The following is a 27,697-nucleotide window of genomic DNA, read 5'->3' as shown; positions in this document are numbered from 1 at the left end:
CTGAAAGGTTTTTGGGGAGATGAAAGTCTATTTAAAAAAGAAAACGAACATTTATTGAGCATCAGGCCCTTTCACATGTGCCTTTGTATCTTTTTTACTTCAGAGAGTAGGTACTATTACTCATATATTGATAGATGACAAAACTAAGAATAAAAAAAACCAAGTTAAGGAACTTGCTTAAAGCCACAGTGCTTCCAACAGGGGGAGTCAGGATTTGAACTCAAGTCTTGTTTCACAGTTGATGTGTTCTCCATTGTATCAAAATGAATAATTTTACTGCTACCTGTCAATAATTAATTTTTACAGAGTATTTATGTTAATTTGGTATTGAGGAAAAATTTCTGCTTCCCCACACAATTGTCTCCTCCCTAAGGACAGGGACACAAACTTATATTTAGTCTCTAGATCTAGCTCATACTGGCTCTATAAATGAAAAGGCTGTTTTTCTGTTTGTTTGATTTGAAATGGGTTGGAGAGGGCCCCTTTGGAATCTACCCAATCTACTTACTAGCCTCTCTGGGTTTCAATTCCATTTGTGATTCTTCTCACTAGCAGTACTCCATTTGCCTGCTTTCTGAACCTCCAGGGTGTATCCCAAGCTCCCCCCACCACGGTCCCCCCCAACCACCACCACCACCAGGAACTCTTAGCAGAATGGCCCTTTGCCACCCCCACGCCAGTTTTCCCTCCTTTTCTGAGTAGCTGCAATAGTTGATGTCTATCTCATGTGTGTTTTTCACATGATTACAGTCTGGCTTCAAATATTTCTGTGTTCCAAGTATTGATACCTGTTTGGTTCTTGACTGAACTTGTACTACAGTCTTTTCTTACAACATGACAATGTCTTACTTAAGTGTCACAACTAATATTGCTTTGTGACCTTGTAGGTTAAATCAGCTATATAAAAGTTAAAGATTAGGAATCAGGTGTTTAACTGAATGCAAAGGAAGTCTCAGAAGGTCTCCTGAATTTCCTCATCTGTAAAGCAGGGTGATGAATAAGCCAGTCCCTTTGTTTATTTCACAAGTTGGAATTATGCTATGTAGTTACAAGTGGTTCAGAATAAACTTTGAGACTATTGCAAAAAGAACTCAGGAATCTGGAATGGCTTCAGTTGTTTGCTTTGTGGACTAGCAGGGGAAGCATGAAAGGAGTGTTGTATTATTCTGCCAATCTGGTTAAGAGGCCTACTCTCCCTGGGTTCCCCCTAGTTCTTACTAAAAATTGCTATCTGAACAGATGTGCTTGTCTTTGCAGGAACACAAATTGGAACAGAATGGCTTGACTGCCTGTAGGAAGATTGAGCAGGGTCAATGTGGGTAGAGTAAGTGAGGTAAGGCTGGTAAAGTATATGAAAAGACCCCAGGTCCCTGGCCTTGATTGACCCTGGCCGCAGCAGTAATTGTGAGAAGCTGCCTGGAGTGAGTGTGGAATAATCTGTCCTGGAAATTCTTACCATTCTCCCTGCTTCTTCCTTTAGAAACTGGGACTGTCCAGGGGCACTGCAGAGAGGGTAGTTCAAGGCCTTTAAGAACATACCTCTTGGAGCTAGGGTTATGGCTTAGTGGTAGAGTGCTTGCCTAGCATGTGTGAGGCACTGGGTTTGATTCTCAACACCACATATAAATAAAGATCCATCAACAACTAGTAAAATATTTTTAAAAATGCATACCTCTTGTGTTCGTGGATATAGTAAAGCCATCGTGGGAGAGGGCTGCTGTCCTATATTTTATTGTTACTGTATAGATAGCTTGAGTCATATGAAGCTCTAGATCTGGACTGTGTGTGCAAATGCTTTAAAGTAATTCGAATCAGAAACTTTGGCAGATTTTCTTGGGAGAGTCTTCCACACCTCGGCCAGAAATAGGATTTGTCCGTTTTGTTTTGTTTTACTCTTTCTTCTACCTGTTGTGGGTCTTTTCCTGTGTCCTCTGATCCTCTCTCTTCCCTAGAAACAAAGGATCTGTGGGGGTTGGCAAGGAGGCCTGTGAACTATCAGATAGGAGGAGAGTTTGAGACTCAATCTATGCTATTAAGGGACAGACCCAAAAGTTAAGTTGATCCTCTGTCAATCGCCAATACAGGCAATTCCGTTAGAGTTTGGATGCAGAAGTTGTGAGCTGCTGTGGCTAAAGAAAACTCTTTTCGAGATGTGTGACTTGAGCTGAATCTTAAAGGAAGGTGAGAGTTCAGGCAGGTGGAGCCGGGAGGCTCTCTAATAAGGGAAGGGAGGGGAACAGCCACTTTGGTAATTTGCATTGGTCTTCCTGTACTGGTTGTCCTGGTTGGTTTATTCTCTGCTCAGGCCTCCAAAGTCAATGACCCTTTCCTGCACAACTGAGAAACCCTGAGCTTTATCTTAACAGAAGGAAAGTGAGAAGGAAAGAAGAAAGAAAAGTGAGAGAACAAAGATCTGCCTTCTAGCCAGTCTTCGTACAGATCATTTTCTGGAGAAAAGAGGGAGGAGGGCTGGAGGGACATGAAAAAAATATATTTAAAATGATGTGATAGCTATTGTTCATTTCCTGCCTGTTCAGTATCACATATTATGATTTATATACATTTTTTACTTAATTGAACTTAATTAGAAGTGCAGCCCATGTTTATGGAGGAGGAATTGGAAGCTTAAACAGGTTAGGAAATTCTCCCAATGTAATGCAGTGTGGAGGGGGAAAAATTGAAGGAGGTCTGGCTGGCTTTCAGGCCTGTACATCATCACATTTGGCTTAATTTCCCATTACAGAACCACATATGAACCAGTAAATGGAAGAAATGTTAGTAGTGAATTTAAAAGTTGTTTTTTTTTTTTTTCAAAAGCCTAACGGAGCTGACAGCATTAGTCCTTTAGTGTATTTTATAAGCCACTTGAAATGTTGATTTATTAATGGTTACTTTCTTCCAAAGAAACACTATGAGTTAAACTAAAGAGTTTGTTTTGTACCTTTAAACACGCAGAGGTAATAAATATGAATGCTCAGGTAGAAAAAAGTCTTTCTTAAGGAAGAAATTTTTAGGAGTGTTGCTTACTTTCATTTTCTAGACTAAGCACCAGAGTTTAAAAAAAGAAAAAAAAAAGTCATAAGGTTGTAACCTCTTGTTACAGTGGCAAGGTGACAGCTCTATGATGTACTTTTATTTAGTGAAGAAGACTCTGTATTTAAAGGACTTTTACTGTGAGGGAGATTCAAGTGCAAGGCATATACATGTGGACAACTACAGGTCCCAATATCTGAACACGGTGGGTTAAAGAATCTGGTTAATTGTGGATTTCTTTGTTCAGTTATCTGATCCCAGACCCTTTTCCAGCCCAAGTTTGGGTTTGAGTGTCTGTTTTTTTCACCTGCTATCAGATCAATTTAAATTCATTTTAGGCTTTGTTTTCTGTTCCCCAGGAAACTATAATTAATTCACTGAGTGAAAAGAGATACTTGTGCATGTTTTATCTTATTTAACCCCTAATTTATGACTAACCACATTCACAAGGGCCTCTGGGAGCTTGGCTCTGGCCAGTGTTGTGGATAGGGCATGAAGGAGTGGGCATGACCCCTGCCTGTGGCCACAGTCCTCCATGAAGTTTAGGCCCAGGCCTCTGCCTTCACTGCTGCAACCCCAGTGCCCTGCATGGCTCGTCAGATGTGCTGGGGGCTTGGAGAAACGAATGAATGAATGTCCTTCTGGAGCCTGCAATCTAATGGGGGAGACAAGCATCCAGCAAACATAAGTTAGACCAAGTCAGCCACCATTCATTCCCCAGTTCCTCATCCCAAGCCTGCACCAGGTTCACCCCCAGCATTGGACTTATCTTCTGTGCTCCGCTGGCCTCTTTGCTTCTGGGCTTTCACAGCTGCTGTCTTTCTTTGGCACCTGATTGATTTAGTAGCAAAACTCAACTCTTCCTCAGTAACTCAAAAACCATACACCCAGAAGATAGGAAGATGCAGGGGAATTTTCTAAAGATGGAAGAGGAAATTTATGATCTAGTAGCACAGACACTTTGAAATGCAACTGGAGGGATTCCTGTCCTGAAAGTGTCCTCTGGCTACCCTAGCTGCTGAGGGTTTCAAGGATCTGACCTTCCCTTTTCTGTGACTTCCTTCTCCTACCTTCTTTTCCTCTTTTTCCTTCTCAACTGGTGAAGAAGGGTTGGTTGTTACTGGAAAGATGGGCCTCAGGAGCTTTTTCATTTTCAGGCTTCTGCTTTTTATTCTGTTTTGTTTCCAGTGTGTTATTTATCCCTTTAGCAAGCAAAAGAAACTTTGCTTGAAAGGGAGAGAAAAGCCCAGAGGCTGTGAAATGGAGTTTTAGACCTTGACATATGGTGCAGAAGTAAGAAGGAAAATTCCATTACAACCTGATTTGCCCTTCATGTACAGGGCAAGCATTTTCTCCTTCAGTGTCTTGAGATAACTAATCCAGATTTTAAAGAGAAAGATCATGTTTCCTGGTTATTTTCTGAGGATTTTTGTATAATCTTAGAGAAGCAGAAGAAATAGGGAGGGGAATGAATATTATGTGGTATTTCATAAGGGCTTTAAAAACTGTGTTCACAAAATTAATACATGGTCTGTGTTTGTAAGAGTCAATATAAATATGTTAATTCTTCCTAAATTGATCTATAAATTAAATACAACTCTAATCAAAAAGTCTATTAAACATTTTTGTAGAAACATGGAACCAGCTAAAAGCTACTATAATAGGCAAAAGGAATTATAATTGTCAAAGGTTTTTTTTTTTTTAAGTATTAATTTAGGGGACTAATACCACCTAATTTCAAGACGTACTATAAGGCAGAGAGTAATCAAGACAGTATGGTTTGGGTAAAAGGATGAACATACATATCAATGGAACAAGGGAGAGAATCCAGAAATAATACCACACAGATATGACTTATTGACTTTTGACTAAGGCACAAAAGTAATTCACTAGGGAAGGGTATAAAGCCATTTTCAATAAATGGTGCCGGAACAACTTGATGTCTGTGTGCAAGAAAAAAAATGAGCCTTATTCTATGTATGCCTCACCTCAAATACAGAAATTAACTCAAAGTGATTATGGATCTAAATGTAAAACCTAGTTTATAATCAGGAAGAAGACATAAAAGAAAATCTTTGTGATCTTGGTTGGACAAAGATTTCTTAGGACAACACTGAAAGTATAGTACCTCAAAGAAAAATTTGATGGATTATTCTTCATCAGAATTTATTTTTCTGATACAAGATCTGTTAAGAGAATGAAAAGACAATGTATTAACTGGAATAACTGCTTGTGAATCATCTATCTAACCAAGGACTTCCATCCAGAATATTTAAAGAACTCTCAAACTTATCAATAACTGTGCCAAATAACCCAACATTAAAAAAAGGGTAAAAAAATTGAGTGGACATTTTACTAAAGAAGATACACAGATGGCAAATAAATATACAAGAATATGCTCAGCATCAGTAGGCATCAGGGAAATTGCATACCTAGTAGAGTGGCTAAAAGTGATAATACCAAGCCATGACAAGGGTAAGGAGGGACTGGATGTCTGACACACTGTTGGTGGGAATATCAGATGGTACTACCACTCTGGAAAATAGTCAGCAGTTTCTAACAAAGTTAAACATATGCTAGGTGAAATTTCATTTTTTTCATGAACTTTAAAAAAAATCTTAACTGAAAATCTTTTAAAATTCTTTTAAATAAACTTTATAATCATTTTTAAAATTCCCTTTATATCTACAAACAGATTAATGACAAATTTCAGTTATACTTTAAAATAAAGGAAAAAGAAACAAAAATCCAAACTAATGACCAAGCCCCAAATAGAAAAGGTCCATTCATGGACATCCACTGCAAATCAGAGAGAGTTAACACACAGGCTGTGGATACAACACCTACAAGGGGTCTCAAGCTAGATCACTCTAGGACACTTTGGCAAGTGAAGACTGTGCCCTAAAAAGGCCCACACATTAGCGTGGAAGAGAAATCCCTCCAACACCTGCATAAAACCCAACAGGAATAAAAGTAATATGAAAAAACAAAGTAACATGACACCTCCAAAAGTTCATAATTCACCAGCAACTGACCCCAAACATATTGAAGTGGATGAAATGCCAGATAAAAAATTCAAAAGAATGTAATTTTAAATAGAATTTTATTGACTTTAACTTAATTTGGGAAGAGTTGATATTTTAACTTTTTTGGATGAAATATTCTATAGGTGTCTGTTAAGTCCATAATTTTCAAATTCAAGAGTTTTTTCTGAGTTTATGACTGGATGACTTATCTAATGGTAAGAGTGGTGTGTTGAAATCACCCAGTATTATTCTGCTGGGGTCTATCTGAGGCTTCAGTTTGAGCAGTGTCTCTTTTATGAAATTAGTTGCACCCATGTTTGGGGCATAAATAATTTTTTATTGTTATAATCTTCTTCTTGGATTGTTTCCTTTAGCAGTGTAAAGTGACCTTTTTGTCTCTTCTGATTAATTTTGATTTGATGTCAACTTTGTCAGATATGGGAGTAGCTCCTGCTTGTTTTGCAAGGTATATCAGTTTCCATCCTTTCACTTTCAGCCAGTGACTGTCTTTGCTTGTAGGGTACATCTCTTGCAAACAACATATAATTGGGTCTTGGTGTTTAATTCATTCCATGAGCCTGTGTCTTTAAATTTGAAATTTGAGACCATTTACATTCAATGTTATTGTAGAGAGTTGTTTATTAATTTTTGCCATTTTGACTTATTTATAATATCTAATTTGGTCCTGTTTCTCATTTGCTTAGCTTCTCTTCCAGTGAGATTTGTTTGTGAGCTCTGGGGTTTATTTTTATTTCTTCTGTGTGGAATATTTCTTTAAGTAATTTCTATAATGCCAGTTTAGAAGTCATGAGTTCTTTCAGTTTCTGCTTATCTAGGAAGGTTTTTATTTCTTCTTTGATTTTTTTTTTAAATTTTTTTTATTGGTTGTTCAAAACATTATAAAGCTCTTGACATATCATATTTCATACATTAGATTCAAGTTGGTTATGAACTCCCAATTTTACCCCAAATACAGATTGCAGAATCACATCGGTTACACATGCACATTTTTACATAATGCCCTATTAGTAACTGTTGTATTCTGCTACCTTTCCTATCCTCTACCATCCCCCCTCCCTCCCCTCCCATCTTCTCTCTCTACCCCATCCACTGTAATTCATATCTCTCCTTGTTTATTTTCCCATTCCCCTCACAACCTCTTATATGTAATTTTGTATAACAATGAGGGTCTCCCTCCATTACCATGCAATTTCCCTTTTCTCTCCCTTTCCATCCCACCTCATGTATCTGTTTAATGTTAATCTTTTCTTCCTGCTCTTCCTCCCTGCTCTGTTCTTAGTTGCTCTCATTATATCAAAGAAGACATTTGGTATTTGTTTTTTAGGGATTGGTTGCTGGATGTAGCAATCTTGGTTGATAGTTCTTTGCTTTTTTATCCAGAACTTGGAACACATCATTCCAACCCCTCCTGGCTTTTAGAGATTGTGCTGAGAAATCCAAAGTGATTCTGATTGGCTTGCCTCAAAATGTGTTCTGAGGTTTTTCTCTTGAGGCTTTAAAAATTCTATCATTGTTCTGCATGTTAGATATTTCAATTATAATGTGTCGTGGAGAAGTTCTTTTTTTTTAATCTTCTTTAATTGCATCCTATATGTATGTATGTATGTCCATCTCATTCTCAAGGTTTGGAAATTTTTCTATTAATATTTCCTTGAAGAGGTTGTTCATTTCATTAGCCTGCATCTCACAACCCTCCTCAATTTCAAAGATTCTTAAATTTGATTTCTTAATGTTGTCCTTCTATATTCTGATTCATGGTTATTTCTTTTATTTTCTTTAATATTGTCTGAATGTTCAAGGCTTGCCAATTTGTCTTCCAGCTCTGAGATTCTGTCTTCAGCATGGTCTGCTCTACTAGAGACTTTAATTGAACATTATTTCAATCTCCTTATTGAATTTCTCATTCATATTCCATACTGACTTCCTTAATTCATTCAGTTGTTTTCTGTGGTCTTTTGGAAATCATTGATCATTCTTATAATCATTCTTTTGAATTTTTTTATCAGACATTTCATCCACTTCAATATGTTTGGGGTCAGTTGCTGGTGAATTATGAACTTTTGGAGGTGTCATGTTACTTTGTTTTTTCATATTACTTTTATTCCTGTTGGGTTTTATGCAGGTGTTGGAGGGATTTCTCTTCCACTCTAATGTGTGGGCCTTTTTAGGGCACAGTCTTCACTTGCCAAAGTGTCCTAGAGTGATCTAGCTTGAGACCCCTTGTAGGTGTTGTATCCATAGCCTTTGTATTAACTCTGTTTTTGCAGTGGATGTCTGTGAGTGGGACCTTTTCTCTTTGGGGCCTGGTCATTAGTTTGGATTTTTGTTTCTTTTTTCCTTTGTTTTAAAGTATAACTGAAGTTTGTCATTAATCCATTAATCGGTGTGTGGAGCAAGTTATGCTTTTTTTGGCTGAGTTTAGTTCAGTGGCAGAGTCTCTACTCTGAACTTGCAGTGTCCCTGTAGGTTTCTAGAGGGAAACAAACAATAGTAACAACCAATGTGAACAATATACATCATTAAAATAAATACCTAGTTCTACTACGATATCTACAATGTTAATTGCCACAAAAACAGAAATGGTGGGGTCAGCAATTGCCAACAGCAAAAGCAATAACTAACCATAAACTAGATCTGGCATTAAATTTAGCAACAGGTGCCAACTTGTCATCCAGGGCAGTAATAATTGCAACAGCATGAATGGGGGGGGGGGCAGGAGTTACAGGAGCCAATTAGTTCTAAAAGATGGTAAAAATGCAATAAATTAAGAGAAAAGAAAATGTGCTAGGAAGGTAGAAGAAAGTTTAAACTTTCAAAAAATGAACAGAGAAAATGCAGAAGAAATGTAGCAGGTGATGATTGTAAGGAAGGAGAAGAATAAAATAGGAGAAAAACAAAGGGAGAAAGAACAAAATAATTTTGTCTGTGAACAGAAGAAAAGAAAGAGAAAAAAGAAACAAATGAAAACAAATCTCAAATATATAAATCCAAAGTCCTAACCCTCAAAAGACTAGGCAAGAAAAAATAACTAAATTTCAAAAATGCTAAAAATGAGGGGATGTGTGTGTGTGTGTGTGTGTGTGTGTGTGTGTCTAGTTTTTTTGGGGGAAAGAGAGCAGATAGTCCATTCTCATGGCCATTACTATTGAATAGTCAACTCTTTCCTAAGCAATTACTCGGTTCCCCATTTGTTTCAGAATCCACTGTTAAACATAAAGAAAATTTAGTCCTTTAATGGCTACTTTATCTGGGTCAAATAATAAAGGTCAATCCATGGAATATAGGATTTATAATTTATTTATTCATATAATAGATTCAGGTATAATCAAACAGGGAAAGTTTCCAAAATTTTATAGTCTATTTCTCCCTGCTGGTCTGTTAGCTGACATTGTATGGTCATTGCTGAGTATGTGCAGTTACATGGACACTACCATTGTGAGCTTACACAGTTGGCAAAGCTAGCTCTTATGTTCAGTAGTGCTATGATACCACCAAGCTTTCCAGTATATTCATATCTGCATGTAAGGGTGTTATGGTTTAGATATGAGGAGTCCCTCAAAAGCTCATGCACAAGACAATGCAAGAAAATTTAGAGGTGAAATGATTGGGTAATGAGAGTTTTTACCTAGTCAGTGCATTAATCTCCTGATAGGAATTAGCTGGGTAATAACAGTAGGCAGGTACAGTGTGGCTGGAGGAGGTGTGTTTCTGGGGACATGCCTTCGGGGTCTGTACTTCATCTTCATTTGCAGAGTCTCTTTCTGCTTCAGGACGTGGTATCCTGAGCTGCTTTCTTCCACCACACTCTTCTACCATGATGTTCTGCTTCATCTCAGTCCTAGAGCAATGGAGCTGGCTCTCTGGATAGAAACCTCTGAAACTGTGTGCGCCAAATAAGTTTTTCCTCCTTTAAAATTGTTCTTATCAGGTATTTTGGTTACAGCAGTGAAAAAGCTGACTGAAACAAAGGGTAAAGAAGTTAACATCTATTAAGAAAGAAAGCCTTTCTTAGTTCATTTTCAGCTGCTATAACAATACCTAAGACAGGGTAATTTATAAAGGAAAGAGATTGATTCTGGGAAGTCCAAGAACATGGCAACAAAATCTATTTGACTTCTGATGAGGACCGCAAGCTGCTTTAACTCATGATGAGAAGTGGAAGAACACACAGACATGTGTGAAAGAGGATTGGGATAAAGGGGGCCAGATGCTTCTTAAACCACTGTCATGAAAACTAACCTACTGTAGTGGGAATTAATTAATCCTTTCAGGGATGGAGCCTCCATGAATCAAATACCTCCTGAAGTCCCCTCCACATGTCAATACTGTTACATTGACAATTAAATTTCAACATGAGTTTTGGTGGGAACAAACCACAAGATAACCTCGCTCTGTGAAATCAAGTACTTTTATATATTGCTGCTGCAAATGTAAATGGGTATAACTAGAAAATGGGCCACATCTGACAAGCTACAGTTTGAAAATTGGTTTATTTACCCCTCAGTAATAGAATACTTTCAGACTTTGCATTTTGCCTAAGTCAACATATTCACAATACTTAACAGTAAAGAAAAGGAACTTTTCTAAATCTTAAAGTCAAAGTTATATTGAATTTATTCCTCTTAATTTTGTTATTTTCTTGAAGTACTTATGTTCAGTTAATACCAACCAAGAACAGGCTTTGAGGATTACAAAAAAGAGGATGGAGATGGACAATATAAAACCAAAGGCCAAATGTTTTCTTTGATATGAGGATGCTGACTCATAATAGCGATGTGGGGGAGCATGGGAGGAATGGAGGAACTTTAGATAGGGCAAAGGGGAGGGAGGAGAAGGGAGGGGGCAAGGAAGTAGGAATGATGGTGGAATGAGTTAGACATCATTACCCTAAGTACATGTGTGAAGACACGAATGGTGTGAAAATACTTTGTGTACAATCGGTGACGAAAAATTGTGCTCTATATGTGTAATATGAAACGAACTGCATTCTGCCATCATGTATTTTTTAAAAAAGTCTTTCTGGTACAACCCCTTTGGGAAAAGATTTGGCAGTTTCTTATAAGTTGGTTATATACTTACCATCTGAGTCAGGAGTACCACTTCTAGGTATTTATCCAAGAGATATGAAACCATGTATTCACATAAATCAGATTCATACCACAAGATAGCTTGTTCATTACATAAGTTCATAGTAACTTGTTCATACTCTAAATTGGAAAATCACCCTAATGTTCATCAGCAGGAGAAGGAACAAACTGTAACTGTACATACAATAGCTACAATTCAGCCATAAAAATAAAGGAATTACAGATGTACTTCATCCATGTTGTCATGGATAAAGCTCAAAAGCATTATCTGGAGAGAAAGGAGCCCTGGGTTCAGTCCCAAAAGCTACAAAGCAAACAGTCAAACAAATCACAAAGTGGTTGCTTAGGGATTAGGAACCAGGGTTGTCTGGGAGGACATGATAACTTCTGGGACGATGGAAATGGTCTATGTCTTGAACAGGAAATGGACTACATGGGTATGTCCTTTTGTCAGAACTGTCTGAAATGTATACTTTAGGTATAAACATTTCAATATGTGTCTATTTTAACCCCCTCAGTAAAAATAAAATGAATAACATTTTTTAAAAACCCCAATCTTCCAGTATCTCTTTGGCCGCTTGCAAACTTTACTGTAAAATTTTAGCTTGAATGATACCAATAAAAACTAGACTATCAAAATAAAATAATTCTGCTTCAAAGGAAATAATAGTTTATTCTGAGCCAAATGTGAGGGATCAAAGCTGGGGAACATGAATTCAGGTTACTCCAAATTACATGCTCCATGGAAAAGTTGCTGAACTTTCAGTCACTGAACAAAAGAAAGTCTTGAATCAATTATTTACCAAACACATTGGTGGGGTCATCAGATAGGTGGGCTGCAGCAGAGCAGGGACATCTTTTCTATAGGATTCAGATATCATCTCACTTGTAGTTTTAGGGTTGGTGGAGGCTATGTGAAATTTAGTTTTAGCTAGTAGTCACCAGGATGTTAGGGCAGATACAGAGATTAATGGTAAGCAGCTATTAAAGGGACTAAATATAGTGCTAAGTAACTTTGACTCTTGATATGCGGCATGCCATCTCTTCACAATCATGGTGTCTTGCTGAGCCACCATCACACATTCTGCAGGCTCTTCAGTATAGATGTGGCTTCTTTAGAGAACTTTAGTTCACAAGACAATTGTATACAAAAGTTATTACTTACTTAATGGCTATTTGACATTGTGCTCCTTTAAAAAATTCTTGGAGCACAATAATAATCACATGAAGAACCTACATAAAATGAATTAAGAAAAAGCAGCCTGTCTCTGAGTACACACCATCTTCTTTGCACAGTACAGTTGTAAAAGGTGAACTCACTTTTCCTCACATGATACCAAGTGAAATGTTGGTCACATCATGGGAGGCAAAGAATATTTGTCATGATACTTAAGAGTAGTGTGAGAGATACTCTAAATCCCATTTCAGAATTTGAACCTTATTTTCTGTGCCAACTAGTTCCCTACTGAGATGGTAAACTCTGTTGTCTGGATTTCTTTTCTTAGCATCATGGAGAGGTAGAAAGGATAGAAGAACAGAATTGTGACCTGGAAAAAATTACATATATGTTTATATTTTAAGAGCATCCTTTAAGGGGGACACTGGTGGTACACACCTGTGACCCCAGATACTTGGGAGGCTGAAGTAGGAGGATCACAAGTTTAAGGCCAGTCTCAGCAATTTAGCAAGACCTTGTCTCAAAATTAATTAATTTAAAAAGGATCATGGATGTAGCTCAGTGGGAGAGTGCTTGCCTAGCATGTACAAGCCCCTGCGTTCAATGCCCAGCATTGCAAATGAATGACTGAATGAATGACTAAACAGCAACCTTTAAAAAATTTATCCCTATTATTATATTTCAAATATCTTAATGTGTTATGCTGTGATACTTCTAAAAAATAGAAAAATAAAAAACTATGGTCAACAGCTCTGGCATGTTACTTTCCAACCCAATATCCTTATCCTCTAACTTCCTTTTTTGTCTCCAAATGAGGAAGTCTGGTAATCTGTTGGGACTGTAATCCTGTGAACACTCACCAATCTAAAGGATCAGCTTTCAGCAATGAAATGACCTTGAGTGAATTTCAGAGAGATTAGCCAGGAGAGAGGATTAAACACACTATGTGAATGCAGTGCCTGGAGCAGAATGGAGATCGAGCAAGGGGGCATTGATTCCTGGCATCCCATGGCTACTTGGTGCGCAAGATGTGACAAGCGAGACCCCATATGCTTACCTTACACCTTGGTGCGGATAACGGAGGCAGAGATGAGAGCATATCACCGTCTTCTAGGAAGCTGCGTCAGGCTAGAATGTAGGGCACAAGAAGGTACCTGGAGAGTGGGGAGGCATTTGTTTTATGTATGTTTGGTCATTTATCCTCATCTTAGCAGATGAATGCTTGAGCTAAGATATTTTATATTGAAAATTATTAACTTTGAAATTTTCTTGCTGAGTCTAAAAATGATTTTTAAAAAGGTATCAATCAGCTTTTACAATATTTATTGAGATAGAGTCATAGTAAAAGGAGATGATCAAATATTCTGAAAAAAAAAGTCAGGCTGTAATGTAGAGTGAATAGGCGTGAGCTTATTTTAAAAGCATAGATATATGTGTACATAGAGGTGTACATATTGGATATTACATTCAATAACTGATTTGTTTTGGGTGAAACAATGATGTCTTCTTATTTTTGCTCAGTTGTATTTTCTATTTTAAAAAGGAACTAACATATAGTGCTTTTATAAAACGAAAATAAGAATCCAGGTTATGAAAATCGTGTTCCTTAAAAAAAAATCATTAAGTCTAGAAGGCTTCATGATGGATTCATGAGCTGGTAACAGATTTGGTCTGAGCAGGAATATTTTCCATGCATTTGCAAGCCAGTAAGACAGTGCTCTAAGAGCTGAAGCTGCTTCTTTTGTGAATGGGCTTATTGCTATACTCCCAGGTTTCTTTCTCTCTTTTTTTTTCTTTTTCTTTTGCCTTGAAAATATTTTAATATACTCATTCCCTGGGATTATAGGGTATAAGAGGTATTAAAGCAAATGTTTCTGTCTCTTCCATTATTTTTTCAAATCTTTTTTCTTTATAATTTTTATTGGTGCATTTTAACTATATATAATAGTAGGATTCATTGTTTCTCTCATTATTCTTTATTTACATTTGAAACCTGGGTTCCTAAATGGAGAAGTGTGCTTTTAAAATAAATTCATTGCAGTATACTTTCTGATTGACATATGATTCATGCTCATACTGTATTCATATACATGTATAATATATAATATAAATACTATATTTTCAAGAGCAAGTGATACTTTATATTTGCTACTTATGAAAGGAAAATTATAATCATATTTTCTGTTCCATACTTAAAACGTGTTCAACTGTACACACAAATATCTTTACAGGGCTTGAATTTAGGTAAAAGTTATTCCTCAAATTTACTAAAGTTAAATCATAATGGGCATACATCTCCAGTTTTGTTAATAGTGAGGAAAATATGTAATTTGAAAGAATAAAAGAATTTCTGAATCCTAAACTTGCAACATTACAGACACCATTGTCACTTTCTCCCCACACCCCCCATTGAAGAAGGCTGTGAAATGTTTATGTATTTGCTTTAATTCTGAACTATTAATTAATTGATTAATTAATTTGATACCAAGGATTGAACCCAGGAGTGCTCAACCACTGAGCCACATCCACAACCCTTTTTTATTTTTTATTTTGAGTCAGGCCCTCATTAAGTTACTCAGAGTCTCCCTAAGTCACTGAGCCCGCCCTTGAACTTGTGATGCTCCTGCTTTAGTCTTCTGAGCCACTGGAATTGCAGGCATGTGCCACCACACCTGGCTCAACTATTTTATTTTATCTGTGACTCAAAACATCAATGAAGGAACCAATGTATGCTTTGTGGATATCTAAACGGCCTTTCTGATACTACTTTCATCTTAAATTAATGGGATGCTGTCAGTAGACTTTTTGAAATAATACTAATTCCTCTTTAGGAGAATGAAACTCAGGAAATGATCCACTGATTTATGTGTTTAATAAGACCCATATGTCATTGTTGGAGGCCAGGGAGAGTCAGTAGTTAAAGGTTTGCTTTTCCGTTAACTATTCTCTTTTTAAAGGAAAAAAAAATGTTTGTAAAACATAAAATGAATGCATACCTATAGTAGGGATAAAGATATGGATTTCAGTGGATTAGTATATACTTATATACTGTTCTTGGTCAGAGGACTGTTTTCCCTCAGATTATTTCGGAGACCCTGGCTACTCTTACTATGAGAGACCCTGTGAGAGACCCTGGCTGCTCATACTGTATTCGTATACGTGTATAATATATAATATAAATACTATATTGTGGGTCTGCCATTTGACCTCAGAGTTGACACCTTGTAGCTTAGAAGAGGGAAAAGAAAGGGAAGACACACCTATTTCTTTAACACTCTGACTCAGGAGCAATGCTCAACCTATTGGCATTCACTGGCCACATGACCATGACTGGCAATGGGTGGGAGATTGAGTCCTTGGCTGGGTAGACACCTACAGTGATAATGCTACTGTGTGGAAGAGGAGCTGAGACCTTCTGGTGGGCATCTAGCTATCTCTGCCTCGATTGCTTAATGTAAAAATATTCAACTAAGAAGTTACTTCATATAAACATATGAATTAACTTAACACAAATGATAATATTCTATTTTGTATCTAAAATTGAAAAAAAAAAATTAATGTAGTTTGAACTTCCTTTCTTTAATGCATTCAGGTAGGTCTGATTTCATTTAATGGCTCCACAGTGTTCTATTTTATGGCTGTATCATTATATATTTAACCAATCACCTATTAATGGACATTTGTTACAGAAAAACAAATTAGTAAATATCTTAGTACATACTTATTTTTGCTCTATCGTTGATATTATCTTGGATTAAATTCACAAACATGGAATTTCCTAGCTAGAAGACTGCATATTTAATATTATCCCCAAAAGAATCAACAGATTTTTACCAATTTTGCTTTACTCGTAGAGAACCTGCCTGCCCTCTTGCCAACCCTATATGTTATTAATCTTTAAAATAATAACAAATCCATTAGGCAGAAATGTCTCATTTTATTAAATTTAAAAAAGTGAAATGTCTCATTTTGTTTTGATCCTTTGGTTTGAACATATGTTCAAATTTTCTAAGTCAAAACCTAAGCCCCAGTGTGATGGTATTAGCAGGTGGAGCCTCTAGGAGGTGTTAATCATTTGAAGGCTCCACCCTTGTGAGGTAGGATTACTGCCCATCTAAAAGAAGCCTCATCTTTCTGTCCCTTCTGCCACGTAAGGATATAGGGTTTATCCCTTTTCTCTTCCACCACATGAGGCAAGAAGGCACCATCGTGGAAGCAGAGACCAAGTCCGTACCAGACATCAAATATGCTGGTGCTTTAATTGTGAATTTCCCAGCCTTTAGAACTGTGAGGAAATTTATATTTTTATTTATTTATATTTTGGGATACTAGGAATTGAATTCAGAGGCACTCAACTACTAAGCCACATCCTCAGCTCTATTTTGTATTTCATTTAGAGACAGGGTCTCACTGAGTTGCTTAGCACCTCACCATTGCTGAGGCTGGCTTTGAACTTGTGATCCTCCTGCCTCAGCCTCCTAAGCTCCTGGGATGTACCACAGTGTTTGGCTCTATTCATTATAAATTACCCAATCTAAGGTATTTTTTTAGCAGCAGAAATGATGGAGACATGAAGCCAAACGTGCTTTAGATATATATTCATTGGCTGTGTTTCTTCTGTGAATTGTCTGTTTTGAATTTGTTGTTATTGTATTAATGACTGTTGTAACAAATGACCACCAACTTGATGGCTTACAACAACGGACATTTATTTATTTTCTCAGAGTCCAGAGGCCAGAAGTCTAAAATCAGGCTATTGGCCAGTCTGCTTCCTAGAGGCTCCAGGGTAGATTCAGTTTCTCATCTCTCATACCTTCTGGTGGCTCTAGGTGCACCATTGCAGTATCTATCTCCGTTTTTACCTGGTTGCCTCTATATTTCTGTTCCCCTGTTTCTTGGTTCAGTCACCCTACTCTTCTCACCATTTTGTTACTTGGCCCTTGGCACTGTTTCCAGACAATGGACTTGATGGAATAGAGGGCTGGACGTGGGTGGAGGATGGAGGGCATAGACTGTAAGGGGGCCCATGATAAGCAGTAGGAAGGGCTTGAGGTGTTCTGGAAGGAGAGGTAAGCAGAGTCTCAATCCAGGGTTGCCTTATTGCCTTCAATCAGCAGAGAAGAAAATGTTAAGCCAAAAGTTCACACCTTCTAGTCCTTTGTTTCAAGAACAAAGGATTATTTTGTTTGGGCAGTAAGAGAAACAGACTAGTGGACAACCCAACAACAGTTTTCCCCGTGAGCTCCATTTTCATAAGCAATAGGTAAGGACCAAGAACAGGCTTGGCATCACACCATTTTACATGAGACCCTTGAGCATCTGCAGATGTTGGTAACTATGCGGGTCTTGGAGCCAATCCTGCAAGGATGCTGGATTGGATTTAAAACAGTTGAAGTGTTGAGAAAGATATTACTTAGGTTTTAACTTTTCTTTGTTAGATACATACAATGTTTGAAAGATTCAGATAAATGAAATTTGTAAATTAATGGCTTTGGCAGATAATGCTGATTATTCACGACTTGTTAAACTTACAAACTAATTGAACATAAATTTTTAAAAAATAGTCTAGGGAGTTGGTATCCAGTGGATACTTGCTTCCAGGTTCACACAGCAACATTAGGAGAGCTTATAACAAATGCAGAATCTCTGGCCCACCTCAAGTTCCACTGAAGCAATCTGCATTTTAAGGATCAGAATGATTTCTGAAGCTCTTGCTTTGGGTAGTATAAAATACAGATGGAACACTTTGAAATCTAGTGATAAAACAGAAAATCTTTCTGAAGGGACTAGGCATTTTGACAATCTCTTCCAGGGCCTTGATTGCTTCTTATTACCTAGACAGTGGGGATTGTTTGCCAATTCTGGAATTATAGGGTTGCTATCAAAGTGGCCAGAATGCTGCTTCCAGTTATTGCTGCTAAAGGGCCTCTTTGCATAGGGTGTTAGTCAGCTTTACATTACCATAAGAAAATACCCGATGATCAGCTTATAAGTAGGAAAGGTTTATTTACCCTAACAGTTTTAGAGGTTTCAGTCTGTGATTGATTAGCCTTGCTGCTTTGGGCCTGTAGCAAGGCAGCACATCATGGAGGGGAGCATGTGTTGGGACACAAAAACGTGGAAACAGTCATATAAAAACTATATATATATATATATATATATATATATATATATATATATATATATATATACACACACACACACACACACACACACACACTGTTTGGCACTGTTTGGCACTGGGACTTGAGGTACCACTATTCCCTTTGAGTGTAAACCCCCAGTGGCTATAAGGCCTTCCACTAGGCCCCACCTCTGAAAGTTCCCACATCTCCCTATAGCGCCAAGCTGTGAACTTAGCCTATAGCACACAGACCACTGTGGGGTGTAGACACTGTAGCACATGGAAACTCTGGCCTCAGCCTCAGGGAAATATTACCTCAGGTCTCACATAAGGTTACAATGTAAAATACCAGCAGAAACTAAGAAGCTCTAAAAAAAAAATACCAAATTTGACTTTAGTGAGCAAAAAGGAGAAAAGAGATGTGGATACATATTTAAAAACCAGACCTGTATATGCCTAATAACATATCCATTCTGAAAGCACTATTTTAAATAGACTCCTCGCCAAGATTTGGAAATCCTGGGGCAAGAGCAAAAATGAAAAGCCACATAACACTCTCACTGTTAAATGGAATATATTTTTAGTATATTTTATTTCATATAGCCATATGATCTTATTTATATAGCTTAATATATTTTATTTTCCTCTCTTGACAAAAATATCACCAGAGCGATACAATGCACATATATGTGTGTGTGTGTTTGTGTGTGTGTGTGTGTGTGTGTATATATATATATATATATAGTTTTTATATGACTGAAAATCAGAAAATATCAAAGATGACTGAACTGAATTATTGCCTGTGAGTGTTGTTGATGGATCAGTGGTCCTTGAATAAATAATGTATATTTACCCATAAGGTTAGCAGTTACTTCCTAAAATATATTTTCTCTTGCCTTCATGTCAGCAAAATTGCTATGCTGTTATAATTTGAGATTTTTCACATGATTTAAACTCTGTAGAGAACAGTGATCTAAAATGGCTGTAATCTAAGTAAAAGATAATTGTATTTGATGAGTTCAAAATTTGTGTATATTTGCATCATGAATTAGAAGAAAAAGAAAAGTGAGAACGTTGATCCTTGGTAATACTGGACATGATACTTTATTGTACAAGAATCTACAGCATTCATGTCACATGAGAGAAAGTGTTTCACAAGTTGATTACTTTGTCTTTTCTCTTACCTAAGCACTTCCGGTGCTCAGATCCTCCCTGTCCTTTGAAGCAGTGTGTGTCCATGATGTCAGCGGTGGCACAGCCCACAGACCTTCATAACATTTGGATGCAGTCATCTTTTCTTTTGAGGACATAGACCAAGAGATGTGGAGTTCCTCCTTGGGCCTGAGCGGTGTAAGAGGGTGGATATGCAGGACTACTGTGTCCCCTGCCAGCGCTGAGCTCTGGATCATGACAGAAGCACCTGTGTGGTCTTCCATACAAATGTTTATGGAGGGAGATTGTGCTGTGTGGAGCCCTCCATAGGGCAGGGCCTGGGGCAGGGGACACGAGGAAACTTTCTGGGAGGATGAAAATTTTCTGTATCATGATTTGCAATAAGGTTACATTACTGTATATATTTGTCAAAATTCATCAAGCTGTACATTTAAGATTTGTGCATTTTACTGCATGTAAATTATTCTTCAATAAATATACTAGTGCAAAAAATATAGATTATCAGAGTACATTTTTTTCTGCTTGTAAACTAAGGAGGAGTAACCACATGTGGTTCCAACACTGTCATATACCTGGGCACACGTGTACAAATATACCACATACTTTTTTTCTTCAACCTGGCTTCAATGATTTTAGTGTTCTTGGCATTGTATCTTAAATAATTTTCTGTAGATGTGGACTTCATAACTGTATAAATGATTGCTTCCATTTTTTCACTATTAAAGATAATATTACAAGTCTATATTGTTACATAGAATGTTTTTATTTTATTATGTTCTTATAATACATTTTTTAAGATACAGAATTAATGGGTAAAAGACAATGAAGGTTTAAATGACTATATATTGAAGACTATATATATGCAGTGGTTAAGATGTTGGTGTTCAAAATAAGCTGGGTTCAAGTTTGGGCTCTGCTTGCCTTTGGAAAAACCCTTTCAGAGGTAGCTCATTATAACCCTTAGAGATGTTCTGAGGGTGAAGGGAGAAATGTATATGAAGTGTTTTATATAGAATCTACCATATAAGTGTTCAATAATCACAGGGTAAAATATTATAAAAATATTTTCTGAAAGGACACTACCGGCCTCATTTTCTGAGTTATACAGAAGTACTAGTTTTCCAACATAAATCCAGCAATGTATGTTAGAATCTCAATTATTTTATGGTTGAAATAAGATACAAAGGGGCTGGGATTGTAGCTCAATGGTAGAGTGCTTGCCTGGTATGTGTAAGGCTCAGGGTTCAATCCCCCAGTACTAAAAATAGAAAAAGAGAAAGGAAACAAAGAAATGAGATGAAGGTTGAGTATCCCTTATCTAAAATTCTTAGAACTAGAAAGTGTCTCAGATTTCATATTTTTTCATATTTTAGAAGATTTTCATACACATAATGACATGTCTTAGGGATGGGACCCAAGATGAAACATGAAATTTATTTATTTTCATATGCACCTTATACATGTAGCCTGAAGTTAATTTCATACAATTTTAAAAAATAATCTTGTGCATGAAACAAAGCTTCATGGTGTGGGTCTTTTCACTTGTGGTGTCATGTCAGTCCTTAAAATGTTTTGGATTTTGTATTTTCAGATTAGGGATGTTCAACCTGTATTCAATTGCTTTTTTAAATTCCATTAATCGACTGCTAGGGAGTTGGATATTGTTTTAGTGTTCTTGATTCTTAAAAACTTTAAAGCTCCTCCAAAAATTCTTCTGTCTACTTTTCAAATGTCTTTTATTCATTCTTAATTAGTGGACAAGACTGTGACACTGAAGTTGTTGGTCTGGGTCAGGTTTAGCATCACCGTAGCACAGGACAAAGTCCGGAAAGGGAATGTATTTCTCCATCAGTAAGATGGAAAAGTGAGAGGCAGTGTGCCCTCAAGTGGCTTTGCACCAGCCCAGCAGCTGGTTTCTCTTAGCCTCTTGTCCCCAGATGTTTCCTGGGCAGTCAGGTGTGATGTAGTGGGCATGGGAGGGCAGGGCTGGTGGGAGGGGCTCATTTGAGTGCTAGGTTTATCCCCTTTCTGCCATTATTTAAGTAAGTAAACCAATTATTCTGTAAAGTGTGTTGTTAGTGCCTGGCTCACAGCTGGTGCTGTATTGGTGCTATTAACAGAGGACTGTGAGTGACACAATATCTAGGAATGGAGATCCTGGTCCACTGCTGATTAGCAGTTGCTACAGGTGCAGGTGTTGAGGCCTAAGTGACAGATCCTTCTGTTGCATCTGTCCACCTGATTTTCTGGGCAAAGCACTGGATGTCACTGGATCTGCCACATCTGGGGCTACTGTTCTTCTCTGGTCCAGATTGTCCTTTTTTTAAGTTAAAAAAAGTTAACCCACACACACACACACACCACTACCACCATACTTGTGTCTTTTAGATCACAATGAGACAAGAATTTGAGAACATGAAGAGTGGGAGGCTCAGGATCTCACTGCCCTTCATTCCTTACCAGTCACAGCACTCAGCACCTAGATAGTCTCAGCCCGGTTTCCTGCCCTCTACTGTGAGCAGTGTGGCTTCATCATTAGTAAATAAAGGTCCTGCTCAGAGTTCATGTTTCCATCTCAGATTGAGAAGTGGGTGTCCCAGGCCTGCTGCTCGCTGCCTACATCTGGATTCCCATGGAACATGCTGGACTATTATTGTCATCTAGGAGGCCAGAGGCTGTGTAGGGCCTTTCATACTTTCTGTACTTCTCAAATCTTAGGTAGGGTAAAAGATAGTCATGCTTCTATACACTTACTGAAGATAGAAAAAGGCATTTTTTTTCTAGTATATTTGTAACTTTGCCCAGGATAAAAATTGGGTTGAATCTGAGTTAACGCTTCCCTTTTGTCTCCTGTGGCTTACAAAGAGACAGGTTTCTCCCCTAATCCATGTACATCAAAAGTATCAAAAAACAAGCAAGAAGCCTGCATGCTGGACAGAAGGCCAGGGTAGATGTGAAGCAGGCCACCCAACCCTGGTGGATCATCTTTGGTTATGTTCAGCTCTTTCTGAGAGAAGGAAATTCATTCCCAGGAGAGGACAACGAGACTCAGAGAGTTCTTGGCTTGGTTGCCCTGCTAGAAGGTGATAGAGAGGGTCTTTGTATTCGGGGCTGTCTGTATCTGAAGCCAGGACTTTTCCACTGCAGCTGGAGGAGTTCCTTTAGGACCAAGGAACTTGGATACTTCTCCTGACTCCACCTATATGGGAGGGTAAGTCCTGCCAACAGCAGGGTTGGCCTTGTGTCTGTTGGTACAGAGCATCAACGGGCCTTGCTTAAAAGGCCAGTACTGAGCATGCCTCTATTCCAGCAGGCCCACAAATCTCAGGCATCACTAAAGTCGAGTGTATTGGCAGTCCTCACCTCTGAGTCAGACGCTAAGTCTAAGAAAGCTCCTGATCTATTGCAGATGGCCAACTTGGGTCACATGGCTTCTGTATTAGGAAGACTTCAAGAGTAAATAACATCACTGCCAGACTGGGGGCCAGGCATGATCAGCAAAACCTGGGCCAGAGATGCACCAGCTCATTTCTATTCTTAGAAAGAGAAATCATAACTTTTAATCTTGTAAATTAGATAGCCACATGAGGCTGTTGAGAAGATCTGTGGGAACCTTAGATTCCCAGGCTAAGGGCTACTAGTCAGCCTCTCAGGGGTGGGGAGGAGAGGGGCCTCTGCACCTGAAGGCAAAGGGTCAAGGCACTTCATTATGTATGGTCAATTTGGGTCACCCATGACTGACCCAGGCTCTATGCTTCATTTGTTGAGTTACCACAGGCAAGTTGAGAATCTCTTTAGGTCTCCACTTCTTCATTTAGAAAATGAAATGGGGCAAGGGCATGATTTGTTTCCCTCATTTCTGTGATCATTTCAGATTTTATATCTTTAAGATGCTTATTTAATGGATATCTCAAATAAGAGGTATAAGAATAATAAGTTGCACTTTATGATTTTTTGCTTTCCTCTGGGCTTATCATCTCTTAAATATGCTCCTTCAGGTATGAAAAAAATGACAACCAAGCTCTATTTTTGAGTATGTCACTTTCCTAGGACCCTGGAAAATTACATTTGAAGCAACTCTTCAGTCATATAACTTCTGTTTCTGCTGAAATTATGTTACTGTCCATTAGTATTTTACATTTTATGATGGAAAATTTGAAACATATGCAAGAGAATTGTATAACGAGCCCCCATGGACTCAACCAGCCTCAATAAATATGCACATTTTGTCAATCTTGTTTTTTTTGCCTTCCCCCACCCCAGGAACACTTTTGGCAGAGGAGAATACTGGAGTATTTAAAGCAAATCTCAGACATCATTTCATTTGTGTTTCTAACAGAGGAAGTCCCCCTTTTTGTAAAATGTAGCTATAATAGCTACACCTACCCAAATTAACAGTGATATCATTGTTATTACACTCACCCAAATTAATAGTGATGCAGAAGTTCTTTGAATTTTGGCAAATTGAGGAGGGAATGGGGATTGGGATGAAGGAGCTCTGGTTTGGATTTACTCCTTTCTTCCAGAAAAAAAAAAAAAGGTGGAATTCACTCATTGAGGAGGATCCTGGGGTTTTAGCTAGTAGTGGGCCCACCCCTACACAATTCTGAAAGAAATGTGGGAAAGACCTGTCTGTTCAGAGTAACAGATGTAATTAGCAATTACTGAGTACCTACTGTATACATCTCCACAAAAATCAACTCTTTTAATCTTCACACCAAAGCTAAGAATAGGAACCAAGGTGCCAGGAGGAGCTTCCCAAATATCACCTTCTGGTTGGTCAATATCATAATGCTTCCAAAACTCCCTCCTGGATCAGTAGGAAATCTTTCCAAATAGAATCAGCACACAAGGCTGTGTGGTTTGTACCTTAATCTACCCAGATGTTTAACTGCTACAGAAACATTAACTAGTTCATTCTTTAGGAGTCCATGGAAAGCCAGATGTGGCGGTATATGCCTATAATCCCAGTGGCTCAGGAGGCTGAGGCAGGAGGACTGCAAGTTGGAGGCCAGCCCCAGCAACTTACAGAGGCCCTAAGCAACTTAGGGACACCCTGTCTCAAAATTTAAAAATAAATAAAAAGGGCTGGGGATGTGGCTCAGTGGTTAAGTGCCCCTGGGTTCAATTCCCAGTACAGTAAATAAATAAATAGATAAAGCCAGAGTCCCTGGAAAATATGTAACTCAGGATAATAGGGTTCTCTTTGTAGAGAGAACATGAAAATGCCTTCCTCTCCCCAGCCCAGGCTAAGGGATTTGGCTTACTTCTTCTCCTTCTCTCTAATTCCCTTTTCCCAACCAAATGGATATACAGATGGTTCCTGACTTAGAATAGTTTGGTTTAGGATTTTTCAACTTTACATTGATGGTAAAGTGATACTCATTCAGTATTTTGAATTTTTTTTTTTTTGGTATGGCAAAGTCTTTACTTTTAAATGATTATCAGTACTCCAAATGATAATATGTAACAAGTCCTTGAATCCTCTTATCTAGTAATTTTGAACATAGCCCTAACAAGTATGTTAGTATTTGTTGTTCAAACCTTTAGTCAGAATGGATGAATTTAAGGCTGCTGATGCTTCAGATAAATTACAAATAACTATTTACTTCATAGATAGAGCCCCTGACCTTCAAGAAAGTATAAGGGGAAAATATTTAATCCTTTTCTTTCTGTAAAGAATTGTTTTTTCCCTACTAAATCTAAGAAAGAAAAGGACAACATCGATACATCCGTTGCTTGAGCTGAAGGCATAGGAAAACAGACAACACATACTTATTAAATTTCTAAGAAGGATAAGGTAAAAAGATGACACCTTTGGATAAGGACTAAGGCTATACAAAGAAGCTAGATTTGCTATTCTCCAAAAGGGACCTTTTATCTCACAGAGAAATAATTTCATGCCTTTTGTAAGAATAGAACTCAAGTTCTGCTAAAGCTTCGTATTCTGCAAGGCACTTCATGTTCTGAAGTGCCAATCTAGGAAACGGGCTTCTTTTTCCTCCTATCCATTTAAATGGTAGTTTTCATGGATTTTCGGTCGCATGTTGCAGACAAAGGCCAAGAGATTATTCAAGACTGCATCCCCCTGTTCTGCTGGAAGCAGGTCTGTGGGGTAGTCATTTTTTACTGGATCTCATTCTCACTTCAGAGCTGCCACAGGATCTCAGTGCTAGAGCTTCCTTGGCATTGAACTCTTTCTCCCTCTGCAGGCGATACTGTTCAATTTCAGCCCTTTCCTACACTTCCCTCTCCTTGGGAGGGGCTCCAGGCATGTGTCCCATGCCTGTGTGTATAAGCTTCCCACCACACAAAACCCGGATACAGCCCTGCGCTCCTGCAGATCAAGAGAATAATGTGCCCATAGCCATATCTTGATAAGTCTCATGTTTCCCCAGTCATGGAATCTTCCTGTGTGTGTGTGTGTGTGTGTTTTAATTCCTCTTTGTAATATGCAAGGGTTTAACCTGATTTGTGTTTCATTTGTACAGATGAAATTATGCAGCAGGAAGTCAGGCCTTTGGTGGCAGTGGACATAATAGAACAGCTTCACCGGCAATTTGCCATTCTTTCAGGTAAGGGGCAAATTCATTTGAATGTTTTGTTGGGATTCCTATGGGAAGAGCCCAGTCTCTGGAACCTTGATGAATGTTAGGCTCCTATCTCACTCATCCCTAAGCCTCAGCCAGGACTGGAATGGAGTGAGGATATCCTGCTGGCCATAGCCAGGAGCTTGTGGAGGAGGTTGCCTTTACTGTTGGGGACAATCTTGATCTTTCCTAAGGGAGTTTATGCCTTGAGGTTGTAAAGAACAGAGTTGGAAAGATCTTGAAGAAGAACAAAGAAATAACTGCTGGATCAGCTACCAGGGTGAATTCTCCCATTGTCCTATTGATGTTCTCCCAGGAGTCAACCTGGGGAGTCTTGCTGAAAGGACTCATGAGCACTGTTGAGGTTATTTGTTCTCTGAGACATTTGTCTTTTATTCTCAGCTCTTCTAAGGAGATTTCCATACAACATTAAATTGGGATTAAAGACGATATGGTACTAGGAAGAGACTAGAAATTTCCTGAGCTCATCCACAACCCTGGGAAAGTTGTTGTCACTTGAGAACATTCTTTTTCATTCATTTAGCTGAGGTTGACATCACTTCAGTTCCTGAAACTAGGAGTGACACCAAATTATTATAAATAAATTATAGTAAAACCAAACTCGAAAGTCTACAATAGTGAGATGAGGCCCTTGACTGACACACAGGGGAATAGGGTGGCCAGTCACTCTTGAGCTTTTACACCTGTTCTGGAAAAAACAAAAAATAAACCTAAAACCATCTTAGTTACATCATGGAGAGAATGTGCAGTCGGTATCAATCTTACTCTATGACTGGGAATATGAGGAAGTCACATTATTTTCCCTTTCTCAGATCATATTTAATCTGCTTCAAAGTCCTCAGCCCACTGATATGAAGGAAATGTAATTTCACTTATTGGGATACTTCTTCCCATTCCAGCATTACATCCTGGGTCGGAACATTGCATACAATCCAGAACATTTCCCGATCTTTCCTCAAGTGAAAACTCCATTAATGCAGGGTCTTTATTTTTCTTGTTTCTGTATTGCCAGACTTTAGAACAGAGAATGAAACATAAAAGGTGCTCAGTACAAAATTATCTAAGTCCTCTGATTTACCCTGGGATGTCAGTGGACTCACTGCTCCTCAATGCCCAGCTTAGGACCTAGCAATGGCCCTGGGAAGCACCTAACCAGCCCCCTGAAGGTGCTATCTCTCAGCTTCCTGTGGCGAGTCCAGGCTGTGCAAGACAAAAGGCAAGATGGAGACTGTCTTCTGGGTTCCTAGAAACTGGAGCTGTGACCCTGCAACATAGAAGGCCCCAGGGCCCACCTGCATCAGGGTCTGCAGGGATGGTGGGGAGCATCTGGGGTGGATTCCTATAGCCTTGGACCGAAACTCTGTTGGCACAATATATGATTCTGACATTTATCATTACACCATGGCTCATCGAAGACAGGAGTCCAGTGACTGGTTAATTTATAA

The 27,697-nt window shown here is 38.3% G+C and overlaps 1 protein-coding gene across 2 annotated transcripts in view; it reads left to right on the top strand.

Annotated features, from left to right (window-relative positions):
• Window positions 1-27,697, top strand: part of Mcf2l2 (MCF.2 cell line derived transforming sequence-like 2) — a 245,956-nt gene that overhangs the window by 5,075 nt on the left and 213,184 nt on the right. For both annotated transcript variants that reach the window (XM_046466888.2, XM_058586213.1), the window contains one exon: window positions 26,133-26,216. In XM_046466888.2, the coding sequence (XP_046322844.1) occupies window positions 26,133-26,216 (84 nt within the window). The remainder of the gene's footprint in view (window positions 1-26,132; window positions 26,217-27,697) is intronic.

Source organism: Marmota monax, unplaced genomic scaffold (assembly GCF_021218885.2).
Source record: "Marmota monax isolate L192 unplaced genomic scaffold, Marmota_monax_Labrador192_F-V1.1 WCK01_AAM20220418_F8-fsc00074, whole genome shotgun sequence".
Classification (NCBI taxonomy): Eukaryota; Metazoa; Chordata; class Mammalia; order Rodentia; family Sciuridae; genus Marmota; species Marmota monax.
This window is presented reverse-complemented; position numbering and strand designations above follow the sequence as displayed.